Source organism: Simochromis diagramma, unplaced genomic scaffold, assembly GCF_900408965.1.
Source record: "Simochromis diagramma unplaced genomic scaffold, fSimDia1.1 OVJJ01000753.1, whole genome shotgun sequence".
NCBI classification, from domain to species: domain Eukaryota; kingdom Metazoa; phylum Chordata; class Actinopteri; order Cichliformes; family Cichlidae; genus Simochromis; species Simochromis diagramma.
Window position 1 is genome coordinate 7,632,720 of NW_024387523.1, and position 24,044 is coordinate 7,656,763.

Consider the following 24,044-nt stretch of genomic DNA (forward strand, 5'->3'; position numbering starts at 1 on the left):
GAAAAACAGGGGCTGTGAGACTCCAGCGTGAAAGCTGATGCTCTTATTCACAATGTGAATTCTTTAAAAACAATACAAATGGAGAAATAACTAGCGCCTTATGACGTCTTTAGACTGAATGAAGCCTTTGAGTCAACCCGGGAAGACGTATTTACTAGGGGTGCAACGATACTCGTATCGATATTGAACCGTTCGATACAGTGCTTTCGGTTCGGTACGCATATGTATCGAACAATACAAAATTTGCAATTTATTTTATCAACTTTCCTTCTGACGATGCTGTCTGTGTTGAGCGCTCAGTGAATCTGCGTTCGACTACTCCGCCTAGGCTGCACTGTCTAGCGCAGATCCACTGAGCACTCAACACAGACAGCATCATCAGAAGCTAGCGAGACAGGAGTTAAGCTCCCCTTGCAACATGGCAAATTGAACCTCCCCCACCCTCATTCAGATCTGGCGTTTGAAACTATTTTGGTTTTCATGTGACATATTACCCTGAAGGTAAGCGCGTCATGGACTAAAGTAAAACAGTATGTTGGATGTGCCACGCAATGCTCAATTACATGGGTGGGAACTAGTGTGTTAGCGTGCAGTTAGCTCGTTAACGTGTTAGCCGTCTAGCCCCAGGCAGGGGTAGCTCGTTAACGGAGATTTGCCGTGTTGTGGCGTTAACGTCATTTCAACGAGGTTAACGCTGACAGCACTAGTGGGAACACAACGAATATGACTGCACATTTACGCCAACATCATCCTATTGCAAAGACAAGTGGAAGCAGACAAAAACAACAAGCATGCATGCTACAAACTTTACCCGGGTCATTTAGACAGCCGTTAGCACATGATTCTCCTTATGGGGACCTGATATGTTTAATATTGTGGCGAGCTCAGACAAGGAGGAGACGGAGGTATCGTTTGGTCTTGCTTCCCGTGAGCTAGCCAGGGAGCACAGCCGTTTATTGACATCTGCAGAAGAACACTGCCGCTAGCTAACTGCTCAGTGCGGCAACCGCACAGCAACAACAACACACAGAGCGCCCTCTGACCCTGGAAGGACACACCGTCGCACCGAGAAGGCGTCACCCGTCACTATGGCAACATAAGCAAAACATAACTGTACAAACAGAACCCCGAACAGCCCTGACCCGCTACATAGCCCCCACCTAAGGGGTCAGTCGTCCCCGACGACCCCATTGCCCCACACAAAGTCCTGCAAATGTCCAGGTGCCTTCTTTTGGCGCACCGGCCGGTCACGACCGGCGGGGGAAAAATCACTCGGGTCAGAACATGGGCTGCCACCATCATCCCACTTCTGACACCAATGTGGCGAGCTCAGACAACGAGGAGACGGAGGTGTCGTTTGGTCTTGCTTCCCGTGAGCTAGCCAGGGAGCACAGCCGTTTATTGACATCTGCAGAAGAACACTGCCGCTAGCTAACTGCTCAGCGCAGCAACCCCACAGCAACGACGACAACACACAGGGCGCCCTCTGACCCCGGAAGGACACACCGTCGCAGCGAGAGGGCGTCACCCGTCACTATGGCAACATAAACAAAACATAACTGTACAAACAGAACCCCGAACAGCCCTGTCCCGCTACAATATGCTGCTGAGAATATAGCCCAGAAGAAGCGTATAGTATAGCTTTTATTTTGGAAAGAGCCATTTCTCTGTAATAAACTCTCTTTTCCAAAGATGAGTGATTCCTCAATCAGATACAGGTGTTACCGCGCCAGATCCGCGGCCCCGAACCGTAGTAAGGAAACCTCTGGCAGTTACTTGAAGGTTCCGTAACTGACTCGTAGCCGGCAACAGCTTACTATACAGGTCAACTCCGCTAGCAAAAAGATCGAAGGAGGCGTAGGAAACTGCTTCACCGAACTTTATTTCTTCTCTAATGCACGAACACCGCGTACAGTGGGCTGAAACAGTTTACTCACAGCGAGCATCGCCGACACAACTCTGGCTGTCGAGGGAGTTATTATATTCCTTTTATTTATTTTCTTTCCGTCTCTTCTGTAGCTAACCGTTACTTTCCCCCCTTCTCCGCTCTCTCTCTTCACACACACACACACACACACACACACACACACACACACACACACACACACACACACACACACACACACACACACACACACACACCAGGCAGTCCCGCTAACACACATCCCGAATACATTTCCCATCAGGCTTCATCCTTAAAGGGCCGTGCCTGTAACACAGGGCTTGCAAAATCGCTAGCCCGACGTCCCGGGGCTAGCGATTTTTCCAGTCGGGCTACCAAAATCTATCTCTGCCCTGCCTGTCGGGCTATCATAGGAAGGAAAAATATATGTCAATGCTTTTGCATTCTTTCGGAAATGTAGCTGGGTAATTATGTCATTGGCATCGGTGAGCCACTGTCAATATGTGACATATTGAAATCGCGTTTGAATTTGCGCTTGTTTTTTGCTTTCACTTTGCAAATGTCCAGGTGCCTTCTTTTGGCGCACTGGCCGGTCACGACCGGCGGGGGAAAAGTCACTCGGGTCAGAACATGGGGTGCCACCATCATCCCACTTCTGACACCAATGTGGTGAGCTCAGACAACGAGGAGACGGAGGTATCGTTTGGTCTTGCTTCCCGTGAGCTAGCCAGGGAGCACAGCCGTTTATTGACATCTGCAGAAGAACACTGCCGCTAGCTAACTGCTCAGCGCAACCGCACAGCAACAACAACAACACACAGGGCGCCCTCTGACCCCGGAAGGACACACCGTCGCAGCGAGAGGGCGTCACCCGTCACTATGGCAACATAAACAAAACATAACTATACAAACAGAACCCCGAACAGCCCTGACCCGCTACAATATGCTGCTGAGAATATAGCCCAGAAGAAGCGTATAGTATAGCTTTTATTTTGGAAAGAGCCATTTCTCTGTAATAAACTCTCTTTTCCAAAGATGAGTGATTCCTCAATCAGACTGATATATTTTTTTAATTACTTTTGTTTCAGCAACATTAAATTTAAAAACTGTACTTTTGAGTTAAAATATATATTTATAATTTTAATCAATGACAAATTAAAAAGGCATGAACATTTTTTTTGTATCGAAAAAATATCGAACCGTGACACCAAAGTATCGAACCGAACCGAACCGTGAATTTTGTGTATTGTTGCACCCCTAGTATTTACTTTTTTGTTTTCCAGAGTTAATCATTGATTTTGCAGCAAACTTTAAAATCCTGTAGCTAAAAGTTCTGAACACTGGAAACTTGGTTAAAACCACAAGGTTCATTTACAGCTCTCTGATGTTTGGAGCTATAAGGTTAGTCACATGATCTTCATCTGCAGATGAGTTGTGACCAGTTGTGTATATACAGTATATATTTTTCCTTGTCCTGAGCATTACTCAGTATGAGGGTTTAAACTTGAGAAGAGAGAAAACAACCCTGTGCTATCTGAATAATCTGCTGAGGAAGACCATGTGATTTAATTAAAAGCTCTGGGGTGGGTTACTAAATCTGTGGGGAATCTTTTATTCCTGAGATGTATGTTAAAGTTTTCCTGCTGTGAAGACAAAAGAAAAAACAAACAAACAAGTGAAACTGGGTGAAAAATCAATAAAAATATGAAAATGAGCCTCTGAACCCTGCTGTGTTACAGAGTGTGCGTCAGGATGGGAGATCTCCCACCTACAAGCAAACCTCACTGATGATGAGATCTATACTGAGCCTCGTGTCAGCTAATGCCAGAGGATGAACATTTTATCTTCTAACACAGCTGTTTTTCATCATTTTGGTTAAATAGACTTGGCCGTGTACATTTACTCATGCACTGTCCAGTACTTTGGGTTCCTTCACTATATTTAGGGAATAGGGAATAACTGTGGTGACACCTAAATTGAGATGACATCGCGGATCTGCTCTGAGCCACTTATTGCTTGCAGTGGTGATGGACGGGCTGACAGATGAGGTCAGGCAGGAGTCTCTGTGGACTGTGATGTTTGCAGATGACACTGATCTGTAGTGAGAGTAGGGAGGAGGTGGAAGAGAGGAAGAATAAGGTTTTCATTGTGAGTGATTGTAAGATGGTTTGGAGGAGATTGGGACAAAGGATACTAAAATATTAATAATAACTAAATATGAATCTCCCAGGCAGGAGGAAAAAAGGAAGACCATTAAATGGGTTCATGGGAAGACTAACATGCATAAGGGCTGTGTGAGAGGAGACTACTGGGGGGGGGGATAGGAAGAGATGGAGGCAGATGAGCTACTGAATTGCATTTTCTAGGATTAATCAGTGTTTGCAAAATTTTTCTAAGTGAGAGATCACAAAAAAATATTTATCACTGTGTAAGTGGGGCTTACACTTTTGAGTACATTTTTCCAGTAATACTTTATACTTCACCTTAACTGGACTGTCAGTAACCTTGTACTAGGTTTTACCTGATGACAGACTATTGCTGAGAATTGTAAAGTACGATAGATGAAGTCAGTAGGAACAACATCCTGCAAACAGCAGAGGTCGGTCAGGATCAGGGTAAGTAATAACACCTGAGAGAATTTATGAAAAGCTTTTTGAGCTCATTTTTACAGCTTTGACCTCCCCTTGTGCTTTTTAAACAGCTCTCTATGCAACATTTTTGTTTAGTGTTAAAAGAAATAATTATTCGCTTTCAAAAGGACTAAAGATGTCCTCAGCTGAGTTTTTGTTTCTATTGCTGATTTATCTGAATGAAGCTTGATGGTGCTAAATTTTTCCACAAAAAAAAGGTTTAACAAAAAAGATGCAAAAAGAAAAAAAGAAATGAAGCAAACCTTTTTGAAATAACGTAGTCCTCTTTATTTCAGTTTTTGACAAAATACCCAGAAAATTCAAAGCTCCTAACGCTTTACAAAAATACGTTCTCTACAAATGTCCTCTGTAGTCTGTCCGGCCTAAACAAAACACAGTGTAGTGTAGAATATCCAGCAGCAGCCTCCTTAACAGTAAACCCAAACATCCTCTACATAACGCTCCACCCATACAACACAAACATATAAATTAATCACAAAGTCTTAAATTAGCATTAGACAAATTATACATGATTGTAGATCATCCACAACAAAGAGGCAGATTAAATTACAAACGTAGCTGTTTTTCCAAGTGCCGGCGACCAACAAAAAGCCTGAATACAACATGTCGTACACTGATAAAAAATGTGTTTTGGTCCACATGGAAAGATACAGTCCACACCAGAATGGTAGAAAACAGCAGAGCGCTCAGCACGAGAAAAAGGCAACTGAGTTTCTTCAAGCCAAAGTTAACGTGTCAGCATCTATCTTCTCAAGCCAAAGTGCAATTGAGCATATGAAGAAGCACCTGGGGAGAGAAAAGAGGAGGAGTTGAGTAAATATGCCAAACCCAGGGTACGGATCACACCTTTACACATGCAGGTATTTCACAGCGCTTGCTTTGGGTGCAACAATCAGAATATGTGAGTTCACTGCTTCTCAGCTTTACAGGGCAAACACGTACAGTACTGTAAGCAGACATAACCAAATTTGTAATTATGTATATTCCACATATAGATGAAAGTGTTTTTCTCCAATATAATTTGAGATGACGAAGAAAGCTGTAACTCGATCACACGTAATGCATGTGAGCTGGGCTGCTCGTGTTACCTGATGTCACGCTGCCCAGCCTCCTCTGCAGGGCCTCCAGCCTGGAGATGTAGTCGGTGAGCGCTCGGTCGGGGTCGTAGTTCTGCAAGTGGGAACAGGTAAGCGGTCCGTGGTCTCCAGACATGTGAAACCTGCACGTTAGAAACACAGATTTAAGAAAGTCGGAAAGGATCGAAACTCCACATTAATGCAAAAGAGAAAAGAAAAAAAAATCAGTTTACTCTTTACAGTACTCATGAGTATACATTAGCCTAAACAACTGATGTCCAAAGTGATCCTTCATCATAACTTTACAAATCAGTTTCATTATTTTAATTACTCAGACTAAGTTTGAAGCTTTATTCTCAATAATTTTGGTATTTTCTTTCCTTTAATCAGACAGGAGATAAAATAAGAAGTAGACTGGAAACATTAAAAAAGGAAAACCATTTAATAATAAATATTGTTAGCATCCTGATTGATAGTTGTACCTGTGATGTGTGGAGGAGACAGCCGATCGAGGGGATTCCCGCCCACTTCTCCCCCTGCTGCTAGACATTCCTCCCCCGCCGCTTCCTCTATCTCTGTACATCTCCGGACCACCTGGGTGAAGATAAGGGGAATCCCTCGCCTCTGTACCTGCCGGAAATTAAGAAAATATTATGAGTATCACATGTAAATGACAATATAGAGAGGTTACAAGCTGCTATATGCTTTGGTTACCTAAGATCTGTCCTGTTCCGTTCTTACTAACAGCACAGGAGGCCGTGGAGCTCATTCCCGTCGCCCTGTGCCATCGCTTCACGAGAAAACGCATTCTAGATGAACAAATATAATTGGTTTTAGACAAAAAACTAACAAAAAAAAAAAAAAAAGTTTTAAAAAAAACCCAAAGCTTCAGCTTCCCACCTGGAGAGGGCGATAGAGACTCTGGCGATAGAGCGGAAGCGCATCGCACCCCTGCACCGCTGACTGAGGGACTCCAGGCTGGAGAGCGACGGCCGACCGCCCATCCTGGTCAGGAGTGATAACGTGGCCTCCTCACACTCCTGGAAACCACCCAGCAGTAACAGCAGGTACTTCTTCTGGTAGATCAGTGCTTTACGGAAGCTTTCTGACCTCAGGTACTTCCCATACATCCTCTGGAAGTTAAAAAAAGAGATGAAGGGAGAAGAGAAGACAGCAGTTTAACTTCAGAGGCCATCAAATGTCTTTTAACACTGAACTCCAGCATTTAGGTGATGCTTCTGCATCGTTTCTTTGGGTTAGTACAATTAACTCATTACTCAGATACAAAGCAGTTTATGAGCAGTGATCTGCTGACCTTGAGGGCAGCATTGTCGGCATCAGGCCCGGTAATCTCTCGCAGGTTCTCGGACCTGATCTCTCCCCTGAGTCTAGCCACCTGAGACTGAGCTAAATGCAAAGCTTTCTCCAGACTGATCTTCTCTCGAGCCCAAGCTTCCCGCTCCTGAGAAAGCAGCAACCCTGCAGAGTCCATCTTTGATGCTCCTCGTCTGCTGGACTGCAGAAGATAAAACACTCTTTAGTCAGAAGCAAATGACAGAGGGTGGAAACAATAATATGTATCATTATGCGAGCCAGTTTGAACGTTTACTTAAGTTCTGAATGGCAGTATGAAGGAAACATAGGATTATAAAAATACCTTGGTCATTATCTTTGTGGTATTTGTCTCTACCACATGTCATGTGTATGTAATATTAAGTTTTTAGACCAACCAGGACGGTCACGTGACTGTTACAGAAAAAATAGCACTGTAGTATTGTGCTCCATCTCAGAATCAGCAGGTTTCTCTGTGGTGTACTCACACTGTCGCCTGACCCCAGTCCAACCTGCCGATAGCGTCGCAGTTCTTCTTCCAAGCGGAGCGTGTGGTTCCTCAGATCGTTCTTCTCTTCGGTCAGACGGCTGACGAAACCTGTCAGCTCAGCGTTCTGCCTCAGCAGCCGCTCAGTCAGCGTGTTGGAGGAGCTGGAGGAGCCTCCTGCCAGCAGGGACGCACTCTGAGGGAAACAAGACAAGCAGTCACAACCACGTGTAAAGCTCAGCAGATGTTGTTTAGTAAACGCAGACGCGAACAGCTGATTCTGGCTGGAGACTAGCAGTGAGTGGGTGTTTCTCCTTTTCACATTTCTTTATTTATCCAGAAATATGCGGTGTAGAAGGGAAAACAAAAATGAGACCGTGTGCTGACCTCAGGGACGGAGGGTAGACCAGGGGACTGCTGCAGCAGGGTGATGACCTCATCGAGACTGGACTGGACCCAGGACAACTCCTCACTGTCCACCTCGGCAGTAAGCCTGAACAGAAGAAATGCAGTAAAGCTGTTACAGAGGAGGTCTGTGTGGTGTGATTGTGCTGCACAGTTTCTGAAATAAATATAAAAGAAAAAAGTAAACAGCCGTTTTGTTTACCTGCCAGTGGTTTTGCTCGGCATGCTGCGGACCTTTGAGGAGATGACTTGGAGTTTGCTCACAATCCTGTCCACCGTGCGCCACGGGCCATGATGCGGCCCACTGCTGTGGCCTGTTGAAGAGACCTCTTTGTGAGGGGACGCGCTGGAGCTTTCTGTGTGGAGGTTTCCGCTCTTTTGCTGGAGCACCCAGTCTTTGGTGCGGTCCGTGGAGTCACTGTGCCACACAGCCTGCTGCTAAGATAAAAACAACAGAGCTTCAATGCTCCTGATAACATGATCAGAAACAATAAATGTTACTAAAAGTCTTTTTAAAGTAAATTCTGTGCCACTCACACTCCGGCCATCAGCCTCCACAGGTCCCGTCCCCTCCCTCTGCTCTCCTAACTGGTTCAGTCTTCCCTCCAGTCTCTCATTCTCTTCTTCCAGACTCTGTCTGTTCTCCAGCTCTCTTCTCAGCTGCTCCTGGACCTTTGCCATTTCTGCCTCCAGCCTCTCCAGCTTGGCCTGAGCCTCTAGCAGTGCCTCTTGGTCTCTTCTGGATCTCTGACTCACCAGCGTCAGCTCCTCCTCTTTTCGTACCACCTCAAGCTTCTGGGCCTCAACCTGACTGAGTAGATCCACCACCTGGAGAGGGAAACCATGTTTAATCATGATACAGTTAGATCCTAGCCACTGACAAAAGGCCTTGAAGTCTGGTGTCATTAGACAGTTAAAGCAACTGTAGCATCGAACCTGTGCGTGCTTGTCGTCCAGCTCCCTTTGCAGTCTTTCCAGAAGACCTCCTCCCTCTTCAGAGCTTCTCCCATCCTTCTGAACCTGCTCCTCATGGAGGTGACCACCATCAGAGGAAACGCCAGTCCGCAGATCTCTCTCTCTCCCCAGAGCAGTGCTCATCTCTTGGGCCTTAGCTCGCTCTGTTTCAAGCTGGACCTGGAGCTCCTGCAGGCGCCTGTGGAGGCTGAGACGCTCCTCTTCAGCTTGATGGGAGAGCTGAGAGGAGGCCTGTCGCTCCTGCTCCACAGTCAGTTTCAGCTGTGCTACGTGGTTCTTCTGCTCCTCCAGAGAAAGCTGAAGATCCTAGTGGGAAATTTAAAAAACACAATTTCTTCTCAAAAATACTCAAACTGTGGGAAAAAACTTTGACGTCACACTTGAATGCTCCTGCCATCTTACCTCCAGCTCTTCTCGTCTGCTCTCCTCGGTCCTCCCAGTTTGACACTTCTCCTTCTCCATGGCCCATTGAAGATCTCTGCTCTTCTTCCTCTCCTCTGTCAGCTCATCATTTAGTGCATCCACCTCTGCGGCTTTCTGGGATACCTCCGCCCTGTTGACATCATTTTAAGGCTACATTTTCACTGTACTACTTTTAAATAAAATCTTTTTAAACTCTTTACTTATTATGCAAATATATCCAAAACTCTGTGATTTTTATCTTAAACATTTGATATGTTTTCTGTGTTTTCCAGCGTTGCTTGTTACTTTAATGTCTGGTCTAACCTGAGTGTGTCCAGCTCTTTGAGGTGTTTGTGTTGAGCTTTGAGGGTTGTCTCCAGCTCCAGTTTAGTCTGAGACAGTTCACCCTTTAGCTCCTCCACTAGCAGCCTGTCAGCCCCCCCGGCTCCATCAGCTCCAACTCGTTCCCTCTGCTCCTTTATGCTACCTTCACCAGCCAATGAGACAGCAGACCGGGCACCTGAAGGACGAAGGCAGACGTTTAACAGATATAAAATACAAAAAGACGTATTTTCAGCTAAATGAACTCTGAACTGGGATCACCTTGGTGGAGTTGCTCTAGTTGGCCACGGAGCTGATGAATTTCAGAGATGAGACTGGACCTTTCTGCAGTGCGGAGTGAACCCATCGCCTCTCTGTGCTGGGCGTCCTGTATTTGAGACACACAAACAGCCATATGATAGGTTCAAATAACTATCTACAGAGGACCCAAACTATAACAAATTAACGAGCAGCTTATACTCAGGCTAACAAAATTCTACAATCTTTTTCTTGCAGCTGATGAACATTTACAACAGTTTTTGAAGTCATTATGGTGAACTCTTTACAGACCTGCTCAGCCAGTCTCCGCTCCAGCTGATTCAGGTGAATGATGGCGTCACTGGTGTCCAGCAGGTCCAGCTGGCTGTAGAGGGCATTCTTCAGCACGTTGCGCTCCTTTATAAACACCTGCCGAACTGCATCCAGGAGCTCTCCACGCCAGTCTACACTGCCGGACATCTGCAGTGAATCAAACACACAAATTCAGGCAAATTCAGAAGAGGGCTTTCTTATATTTTAGGGCAGTTGTTGTTATTTTGAAGAGGATGCCAATGCCGTAAAGCCCCTTGACTGACTTTGATGTGACAAACAGACCACAGCGGGATCTTCAAACCCCCCTGGTGCTTTAAACTTTAATGGTTTTGACTCTTTAGGCTGCTGTAGTGTTTTGCGGTGAGGTTTCTTTACCTGTGATTCTCTGTGTGTCTGCATCTGGCTGATGAAGTTTTTTAGGGACTCTATAGTATCCAGCAGGGCATCTCGCTCCTTCACCCAGCCCTGGACGTTGAACCGGTCGCCTGGCTCGCTTTCAGAAAGTGGGAGCTCTGACAGAGAAAGAACCTGCATGCCTTCTTGGTGCACTTCACGGAGCAACGTCTAGAGACAAGCAATGCAGAAAAAGTGTAACTTTTACAACGTTTCTGAAGAATAGAAAACAAAATATTGCTCAAATTTTTGCATGCTCACAAATACAGGCAAGGACATTCGGGAAAGTTCATCTGGAGGCAGCGTTTTCAGTCACTTGGATGAGTGATAAAAACGCCGCCTCCAGATGAAAACAATTACCTTCTGGGTTTTGTTATATACATTTCACATGGTGGGAAACATACTACACAGTACCTGTAGTTTTATTACATCACTCATGGTTCATTAGTAAGTGAAAGCTGTACCTTGATCCGGTCTGGCAGTGGTTCATCTCTCCTGGCTCCCTCTGGAGTCGTCCTGAACTCCTGTTGCAGGCTCGGGAGGTCATATCCTGTCCTCTGGCTGTAGTCTGAGCTGCTGTCTGCATGATGACAAAAACAATCACAAAAGTGAAGTGCAACAAAGAAAACAAATGCTAAACAAGCTAAAATTAAGGATAAATGAGCTCTTTTTGGCACTCAAAGTAAAAAAAGAAAAGTCGATTTCTGTATGCTGTTACAAATATGACCAAACTTTAATAAATTGAAGTTAGAGTACTTTTAGCTGCTCCCTTTTGCCGAAGGGGGTCTCTAGACACAGAGAAACATGTTTTAATTTGGATAGAGACTTCTTGATGCAACCCATTACCCATTTATCCTGGCTTGAAACTGACACTAGGAGTACATTGACCCCCTGAGGCTGGATTCGTCTCTCCTCCCGGACTCAAACCAGGTAACGAGAGTATATGCAAGTAATCCCTATGAATCTAATGTCAGGCTTTAAACGACTGTTTTTAGACATTTTGTGTAACTATCATTGATAAGGCCCATCCACATGCTGTTCAAACCTTCAGTTTGAAAGGTGCAGCCAATAACAGGCAAGCTGGCTCGAACGAAGAGGAGCAAAAAAGTTCAGACAGGATGAACAGAAGGGCTCCAGCAAAGCTCAGTTAAGATATGTGTCGTTTATTTTATACTGTGGATCATACAGAGCTACCCTAGTGAGGTTTGTTTCAATTAAATTATTATAACAGATCCACTCCAAGGTTTGGTTCAGAGAGCTCTTGAGGATAAACAAAATTCCAGCCTCTCTGCTTTCAGTATTCATGCTAAGCAGGTTGTAGCCTCACATTAAACTGACAGATACACTCTTAAGAAACCAAGTTTCCTACAAGAGAAATGAAAAACGATTTACTCTAGTTTTGTTTAAAACACTTAAAACTTACCGCTGGTGTAGCCATCTTTGAACTGAGACGCAGGGCGGTCTTGTCTTGATGTAGGAGCCTAGAGAGGATGAAAAAAAAGATTAAAATCACAGACTTTCTGTGTTATGATAAGCAGAAAGAAGAAAGCCATTTAAAAGCATCAAACTACACTGATAAAAATGTAGAACAAGCTAAGGATCCAAACAAACAGACATCTAAAACATCTCGTTTCCTCACCTCAGCAGACCGCAGTTTTTCTATGACGGCCTTCAGAGCTTTGCATTCGTCCTCCAGCGCCTGCGTGTCCCTGCGGAGGTTCTCGCTCTCTGAAATGTGCCGAGCCTCCATATCGAGGATTTCTGCTGCATGGAGCTCCTGCATCTGTACGATCTTCTCCTCGTATTCTCCGATCACTTCCTCCATCTCCTCTTTGGTGGCAGATTTGTTTTCCTGGCTAAGATCAGACATCTGAAGAGGTTCGGTCTGCGTGAACGAGTCTGTTACAGTCGCATGTTGCTGCTCTGAGTTGCTGCTCAACAGTTGGCTGGAAGATTTGCTGGAGGATTGGCTAGAAGGGGTGGAGTTTTTTCTGGAGAGAGATGCTTTGTCTTTGGTGCTGCTTCCTTTACCAGCTGGCTGTTTGCTTCCTTTCCTTTTGGGCTGTGTGGTGGAGGAGGAGGAGGTGGTGGTAGAGGAAATAGGCTGAGGAGAAGAGGGAGATGGAGAAGGAGAGGAAGAGGGAGAAGGGGACGGAGGACCAGACTCTGCTGTCTTCATCAAGACTGTTTGTACCTCCTGGAGCTCCCCTTGGAGCTTAGAAATTGAGATTTCACGGGTGTGAAGTTCCTTATGAAGGTTCTCATTGTGCTGCTTGTAACTGTTGAGTTCTTCTTTGGTGGTATCCATGCTCTTTCTCACCTCCTGAAGCTCCTCATTGAGTTTAGAAACAGAACCTTCACTCACTTGAAGTTCCTCTTGAAGTTTCTCATTACGCTCCATGTAACTGTTGAGTTCTTCTTTGGTGGTATCCATGCTCTTTCTCACCTCCTGAAGCTCCTCCTTGAGTTTAGAAACAGAACCTTCACTCACTTGAAGTTCCTCTTGAAGTTTCTCATTACGCTCCATGTAACTCTTGAGTTCTTCTTTGGTGGAAGCCGCATTGTTTTTGACCTTCTCGAGCTCCTGGGTGAGCTCTGACAACCTGTCTCTGTCTTCGTCTGCTTTTACCTGGAAGATGATTGGACAGGTGTTCAAACACTATAGATTTATGCTGATGCTGATAATACTGGACATTACAACTGAGACAAAACGTTTCCGCCTTACTTGGAAAAGTTCTCCCTTGAGGTGAGCAATGGTCATTTCCCGCTCCTGAATAAAAAAAATTATTTAGCTTAGCTTTGCAGAAAGACTGAAAACAGGGTAGAAACAGCAAATTTAGCCCCGTCTAAAGGTCACACAACCCACCCAAACACCTATAAATTAAAAATCTATATCCTGTTTGATTAATCAATGTAAAAAATATAGAGAGATATCCAAGTGGCTCTCGTTTGTACATTTGCATTGAATCACACACAATAGCACTGATCTCATCAGTGCTATTGTGCGTTTGTGAATATCAAATAGGTTTACGTCCCACAGTATAAACCTGATCTTTATGCATACATAGGAGCAGCACAAGCTAGAAAAGTGTGTACTGTGATAATATGTTTTTATGATACGAAGAAATATCATTCTGCAGCAGTGCAGTTTGGGCAGTTTTCCCTGAACTCAGCAGCTACAACAAAGCATGATTTCTAAGCTCTGTACCTGCAGCAGCTCTTGCAGTTTCTCCAAGCTCTCCTTGCAGCTGTTCAGCTCTTCTTTGGTGGTCGCTGCCTCACTTTGAGCCTCTGTTAGTTGGCGTTTAAGCTCCGACACCTTCATCTCTTCGCTCTCACCAACTGATGTCTAAAAGAACGAAGTTGAAGTTCGGAATTTTTCTCTAAGCATGGTTGTTTCTTAGTAAATTACTGTTTTATGCTGTGGAAAATGTAAACATGAAAGGATCAAAATTCTTTCTACTACCTTTTGGAGCTGCTCCTGAAGCCTCTCTATCGTTACAGTTTTTTCCTAGAGAGAAAAGCTTTTGTCACACACTAGAAAACACTTTGACATTCAGTATGAATTAACCCAGAGAAGCCGTTTAAAAGCACATACACAGAGGTCATCCTGAAGTCTGCTGCAGCTCTCCTTGTAGCTCTCCATCTGCTCTTTGGTGGCTGAAGTCTCATCTCTGACCTCCTGTAACTGCTGAAGAAGCTGCGACACATTCTGCTGGTCATCAGAGGAGGCCTGTGAAAAAAGGTCACAAATCATCAGACTTATTAGATCAATTCACAATGTGAGACTTTATCACAGGGACTACATTTGCATTTTTGTTGTTTTAATCAATAATTACAGTGCAGGGAAGTCATATAATGCAGAATCCATTATGCAGTTAGGGCTCACAGTGTACGATTTTCACTCACAGACAAAGAAATTCACAATTTTGTGATTGTTTTGTGCCTCTATTTGAACTTTTGGAATAAAATATCGGTAATATCTAATGACTTTATCACTCTGTATTTAGGAATTATTCCAGATAACTTTAACTGTACAGATAAACACATTTTGGAAGCTGAGAGAGCTGGCTTCAGAAATCCTGCCTGGCATTTTCCATTTATTTATTAATATAACGAAACATTTACATAGATTAGAGCAGATGATATATGGTACTCACCTCCACAGCCAACGATGTCCTCTGGTGTGTCCCTGCCTTCATCTGACTGAGCAGATCTACAAGCACAGTCAGCCTCCTTTCATACTCGAGCACCTCCTCCTCAGAGCTGGAAAGCAGCTGCTTCTGCAGCTCCTGGTCTTTCTGCATCCCGCTTAGTCCGACCTCCAGCTCCCGAAGCTTCTGCGTCAGACGAACCACCTTCCCGGTGGGCACTTGTGTTTGTTGACCCAATCTGCTGACATCCATTTGGGGGATGCCAAAATCACCAAATTCATAGCTTTGTGGTTCAACGTGTGGCTCTGGAGGTTTCTGTGGGTCCTGCTCCTGTCTCGTTTCCACTGACTGCTGCTGGAAGGCCTCCAGAGTGGCCTGGCTCACCAACACTGCAGCCACTTTTTCCCTTAGATGCTCCTCCAGGTTCGACATCTTCTTCTGGAGATCCTCTGCATGATTTTGAGACTGCTCCAGAAGGAAGCGACAGTGGCTTATCTCTGAGTCTTTTTCACTGACCAAGCCTTCGAGCTCCTCAATTCGAACGCCCAGCTCTTCCACTCTGGATGATGCACTCTCCTCCAGAGCTTGTACTTGAGCCTGTAAGACAACCAGCCCTGCAGTTTTCTCCCTGAGAGCTTCCTCGAGCTCGCCCTCTGAGCTCTCCAGGTTTTCCGTTTCAGCCAAGGCTTCTGCGCTCTCTTTCAAGCGAAGATAGGTCTCCAGCAGCTTGCTGTGCTCTTTTTTCAGTGCCTCGAGCTCTTTTGTGGCCAAGTCCATTCTCTGCTTCATTTTATCATACTCGTCTTTACTCGGCCCGCAAGCATCACCCTCTGACTCTGCCTTGGTGTCCTCCTCTTCCTCTGTAGGCTGCTTTTGCTCGATATTGGCCAGTTCCTGCTGAAGTTTTTCTATGACCTCATTCAGTTGGTCGAGCTCCTCCTCGTTCTTCCTCTTCAGACGCTCTTGTTCACTCCGAAGGCACTCCACCTGAGACTCCAAGTCTTTTATCAGCTCATCCCTCTCATCCATTTCCTAAAGAGTAAAATCCAGACGTTATGACCCCATTAACAAATAAATACATAGATTTGAGGATCCCATGGCTATGCCGCTATTTCATTAAACATCTGAGCCCCTGGTGTGCTTAGAGCTACTTCAAGTTTTCATTGCCATTTTGATTTTCGGGCCTTGATCAGATTGTAGGCACTTAACAGAGACTCAGAGGTTTAAAAAGCCACCTCACACGAGCAAATGACCACCTCACAACAAATGATGGTGGAGTGGAACTACTTACTGGGACAAAACAAGCAAACACACAAAAAAAAACATAGCAAAATGGAGCCAACTAAAATAAAAGTAGACAGAGGGGGGAGAAGAGACCAAACACACCGATGCACTTCCACGGAGGTATGCGTACTTGAAATAGACTCCGTTTCTATTTCAAGTACGCATTTTGCATTACCTTGTTGTCAGAGGTTGTTTCCATGTGTTGAAGCTTAGTGATCTGTTCATTAAGAAGTGCTATTTCATTGTCCTTCTCCTCCATCACCTTTAAAAGTCAGAGATTATAATGTGATGGCTATTAGGAAAAAAAAAAAAAGTGTTTTTGGAGGATTGATGAAAATTTACTGACTAAGAAAAGAAGAATAAGTGAGTCCTGCACAGCAAAATAAGAGGTGATGGAAAAGCCTAAAAATGTGCAAAATTATATAAGCAACAGAGAGCAAGTATTTAAAAAGTTTAAATAAAAGAAAAAAGTTTAGTGAGCAGAAATATTGGTTTTATTTAGAGATTGTGAATATTGTTCTAATAAAAGCATAAAAAGGATTTTTGGAACTATTAACAGCTGTGAGCTAAACGTTACAGATAAGCTTATCTACTGATGCCACACACGTCACACTCGTCAGTGATAAACCTTTTATGATGTCACCAGTAAGCAGTGCTTCGTCTTAAAAGTTTGCATAAACTCAGATGTAAAAACATTGTTCGATGATGTATGGGGGCTGGGTGCCCGTTTACCTGGAGCATGCTCTCCCTTGTTTCCAGGTACTGCTGCTGGCTGCTTATCTCCTTCCTCTGGATCTCCAGCTGCATGTGAAGCTGCTGCACCTCCTCGCTCTTGTTCTCCAGCTCCTCTCTGAACTGCTCCAGCTGCTCCTCCAGATTGTGGATCTAAGGAGATAAATCATCTTCAGAGGAGAACACCAGGACACAGTGCAGGGTATGGATCTCACTGCTCAGGACTGAAAGACTGGTTCAGCTCATTGTTAGCTACTAAATGTTTATGCACAAGATGCACGTGAATCAACGAAAGAGATTGACAGATACGTAGCGCTAGAGTCCACAGTACGACTGAAAATGGCAAACGTTTCTGTCCAGAATAGTTCTTCTGTCTAGTTTTTCCTTTTTGAACGTCACAACCAAATAACCCTGAACATAAATATATTGTGACATAGTAAAAATGAACACAGCACATTTGTGGGACTATCAGGACTAATAAATGAATTAAGTCTATTTTTAATGCAACTGACTCTAGGAAAGTATTTCCCATCAAATATCTGATTTTATATATTGAAAACTGATAAAACCTTAAAAAAGGCGATTACTCCACTACCTCCTTCTCTTTCCGCTCCAGAGCTTCTCTCTCCGTCTGTAACTGAGCTTCCAGTGTGGGCTGTCTTGTCTCTGTGATGGATGCATGCTGCTTCTTTTGTTCAACCTGCGACAGAAAACGACACACATCAAAAAAAAAACTGTTTAGCTCAGCAGTTTTTTTTGCAATGTGTGCAGAAGAAAATGAAGGGAAACCTCTTTAAATTAATTGTTTTAATGACTTATTGCATGCTGTCTGTACTGTTATCGTGTGTAACGCAACCTGCACTGCAATTTGTGAACTGAGCAGCAGCCATCCGCGAACACTGGGGGGCAAACTTGACAGCTGCTAGTCGTATCTCAATGTAGGCGACTGAAGTAGACCCACCCACACATTGTTCTCGCTCTCGGAGCGTCCCAGCCCTCCTCCCATTCCTCCTCTAGCTGTCACCTCATCTGCATGCTCTCTCTTCTCTCACACACACTCGCTCTGCCATGCTCCACAGCTATTGTTCTGACTGCTTTTTCCTCTGCTGCTGCCTCTGTTTTGAACCCTTCTTCTCCCTCTCCCTCCTAACCTTCTCCAGAGACTCAGCGCTGGCCAGCAGGGCCTGCTCCAGCTCACGGATGCGGCTCTCCAGCTTGTCAATCTCTTCGTCGCGCTCTCCCACCTCACGACGCAGCTGCTCCGAGCTGAGAAGCAGCTCACTGCACCAATCCGCCTTCTCCTTCAGCTGGGAGGTCAGCCGGTCCACCTGGTAGTGAGAAAAGAGAGAGAGAGGAGGAGGAGAAGGGGGGGGATCAGTTAGTGAGATTTGCTCTCAGAAGCCACTCGCTACAGCATAGCTGGTGCATGAACAGCTAGCTGGGAGGTCAGCTGATCCACCTGAGAAAGGAGGGGGCCGGGAGCGAGAAGAGGTGCAGGGACAGAGAGAGAGGGTAGATAGAGATTTTACTGAGGGAGGGTGGGGGGAACAAACCAAGAAGATAGCTGGCAGGTAAGAGATCCACCTGTGAGATGGGAGAACATCAGCAAATCAATGAAGAGGGGGAAGAGGCATCAACAGGAGGAACAGTCAGTTAGGATGAACTACGCACTGGGAAACCTACACATCTTCATTAGAAAGAGATAAACCTGAGAAGATTAATGCTCTCCCTTTCTAGCTGAATAAAGACAATAATCAGTCACTTCCATTACAGACTGAGCAACTTTCAAAAGGCATTTTTAAGCCTGTAACGACAAGCGTGTTGTATTTGATGAGTTTTGGAAACCTCTACAGAATCTGTGTGATTTAATCTATCTATATAATTTTAACCCTAACCTCTGTATACATTTCTGTTTAAGATAAACTAAACTGGAGTTTTCTGGCAATCATTTCATAGGTCAGGCTTTGCAGAATTAAGCACTGCATGCCACAAAAACAGATCCTAACCAAATCCAAGCAAAACTCAACAGATCAAGCACATCTTCTCATAGACTTCCCTTCATTAAATATTTATATGACTAGACCCTAGAATAGGCACATCACAAGGGCCAAGAATGAGCCTCACTGTCTCTTGTGGCTCATGAGTAGAAGAGGGAAAAACAAATCTGATTTATGGGCAAATTTCTTGCTTTATATTCTTGGAACAACTTGGCAAGAGAGCAGCTGATCATTTTTTCCCTAAAATTATTCAACAAGTAATTAAAGGTACTTTGCAAAGCTTGAAGATGATATTTGATAGCTCACCAGGTTGAGCAGGCCACCCATTATGGCGTAGGGCTACAGTAGAAGCCCAGGTTTGAGTTTTCTGTGCCTTTTCTCTGCTCTGATTTTAGATTAAATGATTGTCAATAAAGGCTACAACAGCAAAAAATATATTTTTAAAAGAAAACTTTTAAGAGGCAAATTTACTAAAGGGACATAGCCACAGCTATATCTCTGACTGTTTGCACTGAAAGCTACGTGCATCTTTTTTATACAGTGTGCATGTGGGATATCAGATTGAGAGACAAGACAGTGGAGCAGTGAAAGGTTTCTGACACATACAGTAGAAGAAGCTCAAACTGGAAGAAAAGGAGGGGGGGGATAAGACAGGCGATGAACTGCTACAGGGTTGGGCGAGGTTACTAAAATGCACTAACTGCTCTCTGGGATAACTTTGTTTTACATGTAGCTAAAAGCAATACCTTAACGGTTACTCCATCCACCTGCAATAGCCACGGGACAGAGGAGGCAGAAGCGTAAAGGGCCACAGGGTGGAGAGTTCAAGGGCAAAAGGAAGGCAGAGGAAGAGAAGCACTTAGTGATAAAAATGCTACAGCTGTCTATGAAGATAATGTAAGCAGGCCATGTTTGGGGTGAGGAGCAACCGAAACCTGAGCTACAGCTCTGATGTAAAGTTTACATACACTCCTCATGGATGAGTGATTGCACACGAGACATCTTTAAGAGTTAAAAATAAAATAACAATTTTATACAAAAGTTTAAATTTAAAAAGAACAGAGAGAGACCAACAGTTACATCCATAAGTGTATGTAAACTTTCAAATTCAAACTGCATATGCTGGGTAATGAGAAAGCAGCAGTCATTAATTAGGAAAACCGGTTACTCTGGTCATAGCTGGTTATTCAGGTCAAAACATATGAAGTATGAGAAGCTTGCATGAGACACAAAAGAAGAAACCGACAGATCTGTCCCTAAATCCATTCTTCTACATTTTCTAATGGAAAGTTAGCTCAGTGTCATTTCTTTGAGTTTTTAGAAGAAACAAGTTCTTTCATAGGAAACAGGACTGTAAACTGTTACTGGCAAAGTAGTCTGAGGAGTGTGATAACTCAGTCGACTGGTTTGAGGCATTAATTACTGATTCTAATGTCTGCCCTGTCCTGACAACAGTGTTGATCCAAATGACATTTCTCCTTGCCAGCAGTGAGCTGGAGGTCAGATGATGGCTGGATATCAAAAAGTGTGGTGAGTTGCACGAAACAATCTGCTGAATCTATTTTCTGCTGACAAGGAGGCTGTTTAATGCTTTTTACTATTCAATACCTCCCATACTCAAGTAGATTTTATGACAAAAATTGATTAAACAACAAAGACACGGCCAAATGCACAAAGTTATGCAAAATACAACTTTTATCTGGGAAAATAATCTATAAAAGGAAACACCAAAAATTATGCTGTGCCAGACTTTCCATTGTGTGGACATAGTCTGAGTTGGTCTGTGTTCTGAAAATTTAATGACCGTTTTTGGCCACTTGGGGGCAGTGGATCTGACTGTAAATCAGCGGTCCCCAACCCCCGGGCCTCGGACTGGTACCGGTCCGTGAGTCGTTTGGTACCGGGCCGCGAGAGTTGAGGCTCAGGTGTGAAATGTATGGTTTTCAGGGTTTTTAATCGGTTTTCAGCGTTATTTTGTTATCATTTTTATCGTTAACTCTGTTTTCCTGGGTCTTTTCACGTGTGTTATGAATAAATCTTATTTTTTTCGGTACCGGTACTAGTTTTATTTTGTTGTATTCATCCACGACACCTTAAAGGCCGGTCCGTGAAAATATCGTCGGGCATAAACCGGTCCGTGGCGCAAAAAAGGTTGGGGACCGCTGCTGTAAATGCAACACCGACTTACTGCATATCCTTTAAAGGTTATATAGCACATATGTCAGCAAACAGTTGCTCACTGTTCTCAGGTTTGTTGCCAACTCTGCCTGATGTTTGGTGCTGGGCGAGCGGCGTCACAGCAGAGCGCTTTCCCTGGATATGGGCAACTTTTGAGTCTTAAAGTACGACTGATGGGAGCACTACCATGATACAATAAAGCTAAAAAAATAAAATAACCAGCAGAACCGAGGTGAGGGTTTATGACTGACCTTAACGCAACAGGTAGCTGTAAAGGTCACTGTTACTATAAGAAAGTAGATTAGCATAGACATTTGAATTTAGCCTTTAAGTTGCTGGAGCTAAGCAAATCACTCAGGTTCAGTGTCACACGATGTAAGGCCTCAGTCATGCAACCTATAAATCGGTCAGTGATGCCCCCTGGCAACCATAGGTTGCTAGGGAAAAATGCAAAACTGGACCTTTTGACGTGTTGGTTTTTACTTCTACTTAGCAGGCGGACGATCAGCTGCACTTTTGAAGTTTCAGTATTTCTCCATGAGCAGTTAGCAAGTGTTGGCAGACACTTCAGCGCCTTCCATGCAGAATACAGACAAGCGCAGAAGCCTGCTAGTGACAGCATCCTCTTTCATCCTCATTTTACCCCAGCAACCACTTGCTAACCAGTCTGGGAATAAACTACTCACCAGTGGTCAGGGTTGCCAACTGGTCTGCAGGCCTGTCTGAGAAAGGCCTAACTGACTCTACAGGTTAATGTTTAGCGTTTAAGCCAAAACCTCCAACAGCTTCAGTTTTACATCGTCATGACTGACTGACGGAAATGAAACCTACCGATTACGCATCTTACAAAACACAAAGTACTGCTGTAATTCATTTGTCTTTAGCGTCAGTTTCGAAGCCAGGCAGGTAATTCTATCAGCTCCATTGTTCTGCTCTTGGACTCCGTGCAACAACAGTGTTATGCTAAGAAAAAAAAACACAGGTCTCTTTTGCAGCCTGGTCCTCTGGCAGAAAGCGCAGCTTTCTCCTGTTACCTCTTGGTTTCTTTGCTCAGAGCTGGCCTGAAGCTTCTGTGGGTTCTTCAGTTGTTGCTCCAGTTTCTGGATCTCCTGCTGGAAGAAATCCCTCTCATGTTCTCGGTCTACAGCTTGCTCCTAAATGCCAAAATACAGATGAAAGAAAGATCAACAAATAATGAAGACAGAGACCAATACTGATCAACACCACATTACACTGATACTTGTGAGTACAAGTATTTAATGTGTTATTTGCTTCCTCTATCGTTTCCTCTTGTTAAAAATGTTTTAAAGATTTTATTGTCTCGTCAGTCCTGCATTACACAACTGTGAGCTGAAGGAAGGTGCCAGCTGGTGGCCTAGTTTGATGAGTTTAACTCTGAATCACATACTGCTTGTTGTTAATAATCTTCCATCAGGAGTTTATCACATTTAAGTCCAACACGTTCTCGCTGTAGTTGGCAGCGCACAATTGCCACGGATTTTGCTAAATTTGTGTGCGAGGTAAGCACTGAAACACAGCACTGATGTGTCTTTGTTCACTTTCAGAAAGAATGTTTCATATTAATGTCTGAGTTTAGATATATGGCACCAACATCATGATTGTGTAGAAACAACATTGCAAATGACCAGTGACACTGTTGTGATGTCACAGCTTTGCAACGTACGGGGACGAGAGAAAAGATGCTTTTGTTTATATAAAACTCTCTTCTGGAACAAATAGTAAGCATTTCTTTATTAATTTATACAGTATAACAGCAATACTGTTGCTAGTTAAATTTAGGTTACTCGTGTTGGTTTGTTAGTGATAGTTTTTGAAAGTGTTAGCAAACTTCTTGGCTAATGCTAAATGAAGGCTATGTCTGTGAAGGTTCTCAGTCATCCAGGTCATCGTTCTTTCCAAGCTCCTTAGACACTGTCATTGGTCATTTGCAATGTTGATCCTGGACCAGCATTATTTTGACGATGTAGGAACAACAGCAACATGGAAAAACTTAATTCCAGTAAAAGATTTAAATGAGAATAAAATCACCAGAACATTTTTACAGAAAATAAAGAAGAAGAAAAAAACGCTACTGGTTGCCAAAAAACAGAAACTGATTTTTTTTGCAAACACGTGATTATTAAATACCCAACGTCAGCAGCACAGAATAGAAAGAATTTGCATTCGGTCCACATTTCAATCCCAGCCAAGTGGCCCAATTGTTGTGATGGGAACACAACTCATTATCATCAGAGATGATAAGCGCTCAGCCAAAATATCATGAGAACATTAAGGCTGGATTTTAAACCATCTAGTGTGGCGTGTAGCTGAAAAGTCATGCATTACTTTCACCAGGAAGCTTTAATCTTTACAGCTGCTTCCTGTGTTTCACCTGGAATTAAAAATGAGTCTCTATTCAGAAACATTTAAATGAGTTGACGAACAGGTGTCTAAAATATGGGTTACTTTTCCAAAAATGTAAATTTTGACTATGAATGTGCTGCTAAATGTCAGCTGTCACCTATAGACAAGTGACAATTTATAGGAAAAATCCTGAATTCTTAAACTCCTATGCTGATGGGGAATCTGGGGGCATTTGATCCCCTGATGGGGATTTTATAGAGCTCTTTTGTCTGTTATGCCCCCAAAAGTAGTAAAATAACGCCATGGTAAATTTAAAATATTCAAAATGATTAATTTGTGTGAGTAAAAGTCCAGAAACAACATATATTTAGTTAAATGTTAGATAGAACATCTGTGATGTACTGCAGTAGATTACCTGGTTATGATACATCACAGGTTATTGTAATGTGTAGTCTGGTTGTCATTGTTTGGGTGCACTGCACAAACTAATGAGTTAAAATCCACTGAGAAGTCATGGCGCTCACAAACGGTCATAACCAGGACAATTTCATCCTGTTACACTAAAATCTGACCAGGAGGAGTGCTGATTCTTGTGAAAATGGAAAAGGTCCTGTAAAACTGCAAATAATACCTTGACACCACTTGGTTGTAGGCAACGTGTGTAAGTTTTACTAAATTCTGACCCCTACTCTAGAAAGAGAAGTGGTTCACACAGGCTCATAGGTTCACTTTTAAGAAGCTGGAAATTTTTTTGCTTTGTTTTGTTTTAGAAACAATGACATACACGATTAAACGATTA

The 24,044-nt window shown here is 43.7% G+C and overlaps 1 protein-coding gene across 8 annotated transcripts in view; it reads right to left on the reverse strand.

Moving 5' to 3' along the window:
* Positions 1-4,797: 4,797 nt before the first annotated feature.
* Positions 4,798-24,044, reverse strand: part of akap9 (A kinase (PRKA) anchor protein 9) — a 70,858-nt gene continuing 51,611 nt past the window's right edge. For 4 of the 8 annotated variants that reach the window (XM_040021311.1, XM_040021309.1, XM_040021310.1 and 1 more), the window contains 29 exons: positions 21,916-22,035; positions 17,858-18,034; positions 17,302-17,406; positions 16,707-16,859; positions 16,150-16,236; positions 14,697-15,722; positions 14,135-14,269; positions 14,003-14,047; positions 13,745-13,885; positions 13,262-13,306; positions 12,176-13,165; positions 11,960-12,017; positions 11,001-11,116; positions 10,519-10,707; positions 10,123-10,290; positions 9,835-9,940; positions 9,556-9,751; positions 9,232-9,382; positions 8,791-9,135; positions 8,392-8,682; positions 8,057-8,292; positions 7,837-7,942; positions 7,451-7,645; positions 6,946-7,146; positions 6,531-6,763; positions 6,345-6,439; positions 6,113-6,263; positions 5,643-5,773; positions 4,798-5,340 (listed from right to left, as the gene is read on the reverse strand). In XM_040021311.1, the coding sequence (XP_039877245.1) occupies positions 5,297-5,340; positions 5,643-5,773; positions 6,113-6,263; positions 6,345-6,439; positions 6,531-6,763; positions 6,946-7,146; positions 7,451-7,645; positions 7,837-7,942; positions 8,057-8,292; positions 8,392-8,682; positions 8,791-9,135; positions 9,232-9,382; positions 9,556-9,751; positions 9,835-9,940; positions 10,123-10,290; positions 10,519-10,707; positions 11,001-11,116; positions 11,960-12,017; positions 12,176-13,165; positions 13,262-13,306; positions 13,745-13,885; positions 14,003-14,047; positions 14,135-14,269; positions 14,697-15,722; positions 16,150-16,236; positions 16,707-16,859; positions 17,302-17,406; positions 17,858-18,034; positions 21,916-22,035 (6,036 nt within the window). In that variant the 3' untranslated portion in view covers positions 4,798-5,296. The remainder of the gene's footprint in view (positions 5,341-5,642; positions 5,774-6,112; positions 6,264-6,344; positions 6,440-6,530; positions 6,764-6,945; positions 7,147-7,450; positions 7,646-7,836; positions 7,943-8,056; positions 8,293-8,391; positions 8,683-8,790; positions 9,136-9,231; positions 9,383-9,555; positions 9,752-9,834; positions 9,941-10,122; positions 10,291-10,518; positions 10,708-11,000; positions 11,117-11,959; positions 12,018-12,175; positions 13,166-13,261; positions 13,307-13,744; positions 13,886-14,002; positions 14,048-14,134; positions 14,270-14,696; positions 15,723-16,149; positions 16,237-16,706; positions 16,860-17,301; positions 17,407-17,857; positions 18,035-21,915; positions 22,036-24,044) is intronic. The other 4 variants (XM_040021313.1, XM_040021307.1, XM_040021306.1 and 1 more) reach the window with 4 other exon arrangements.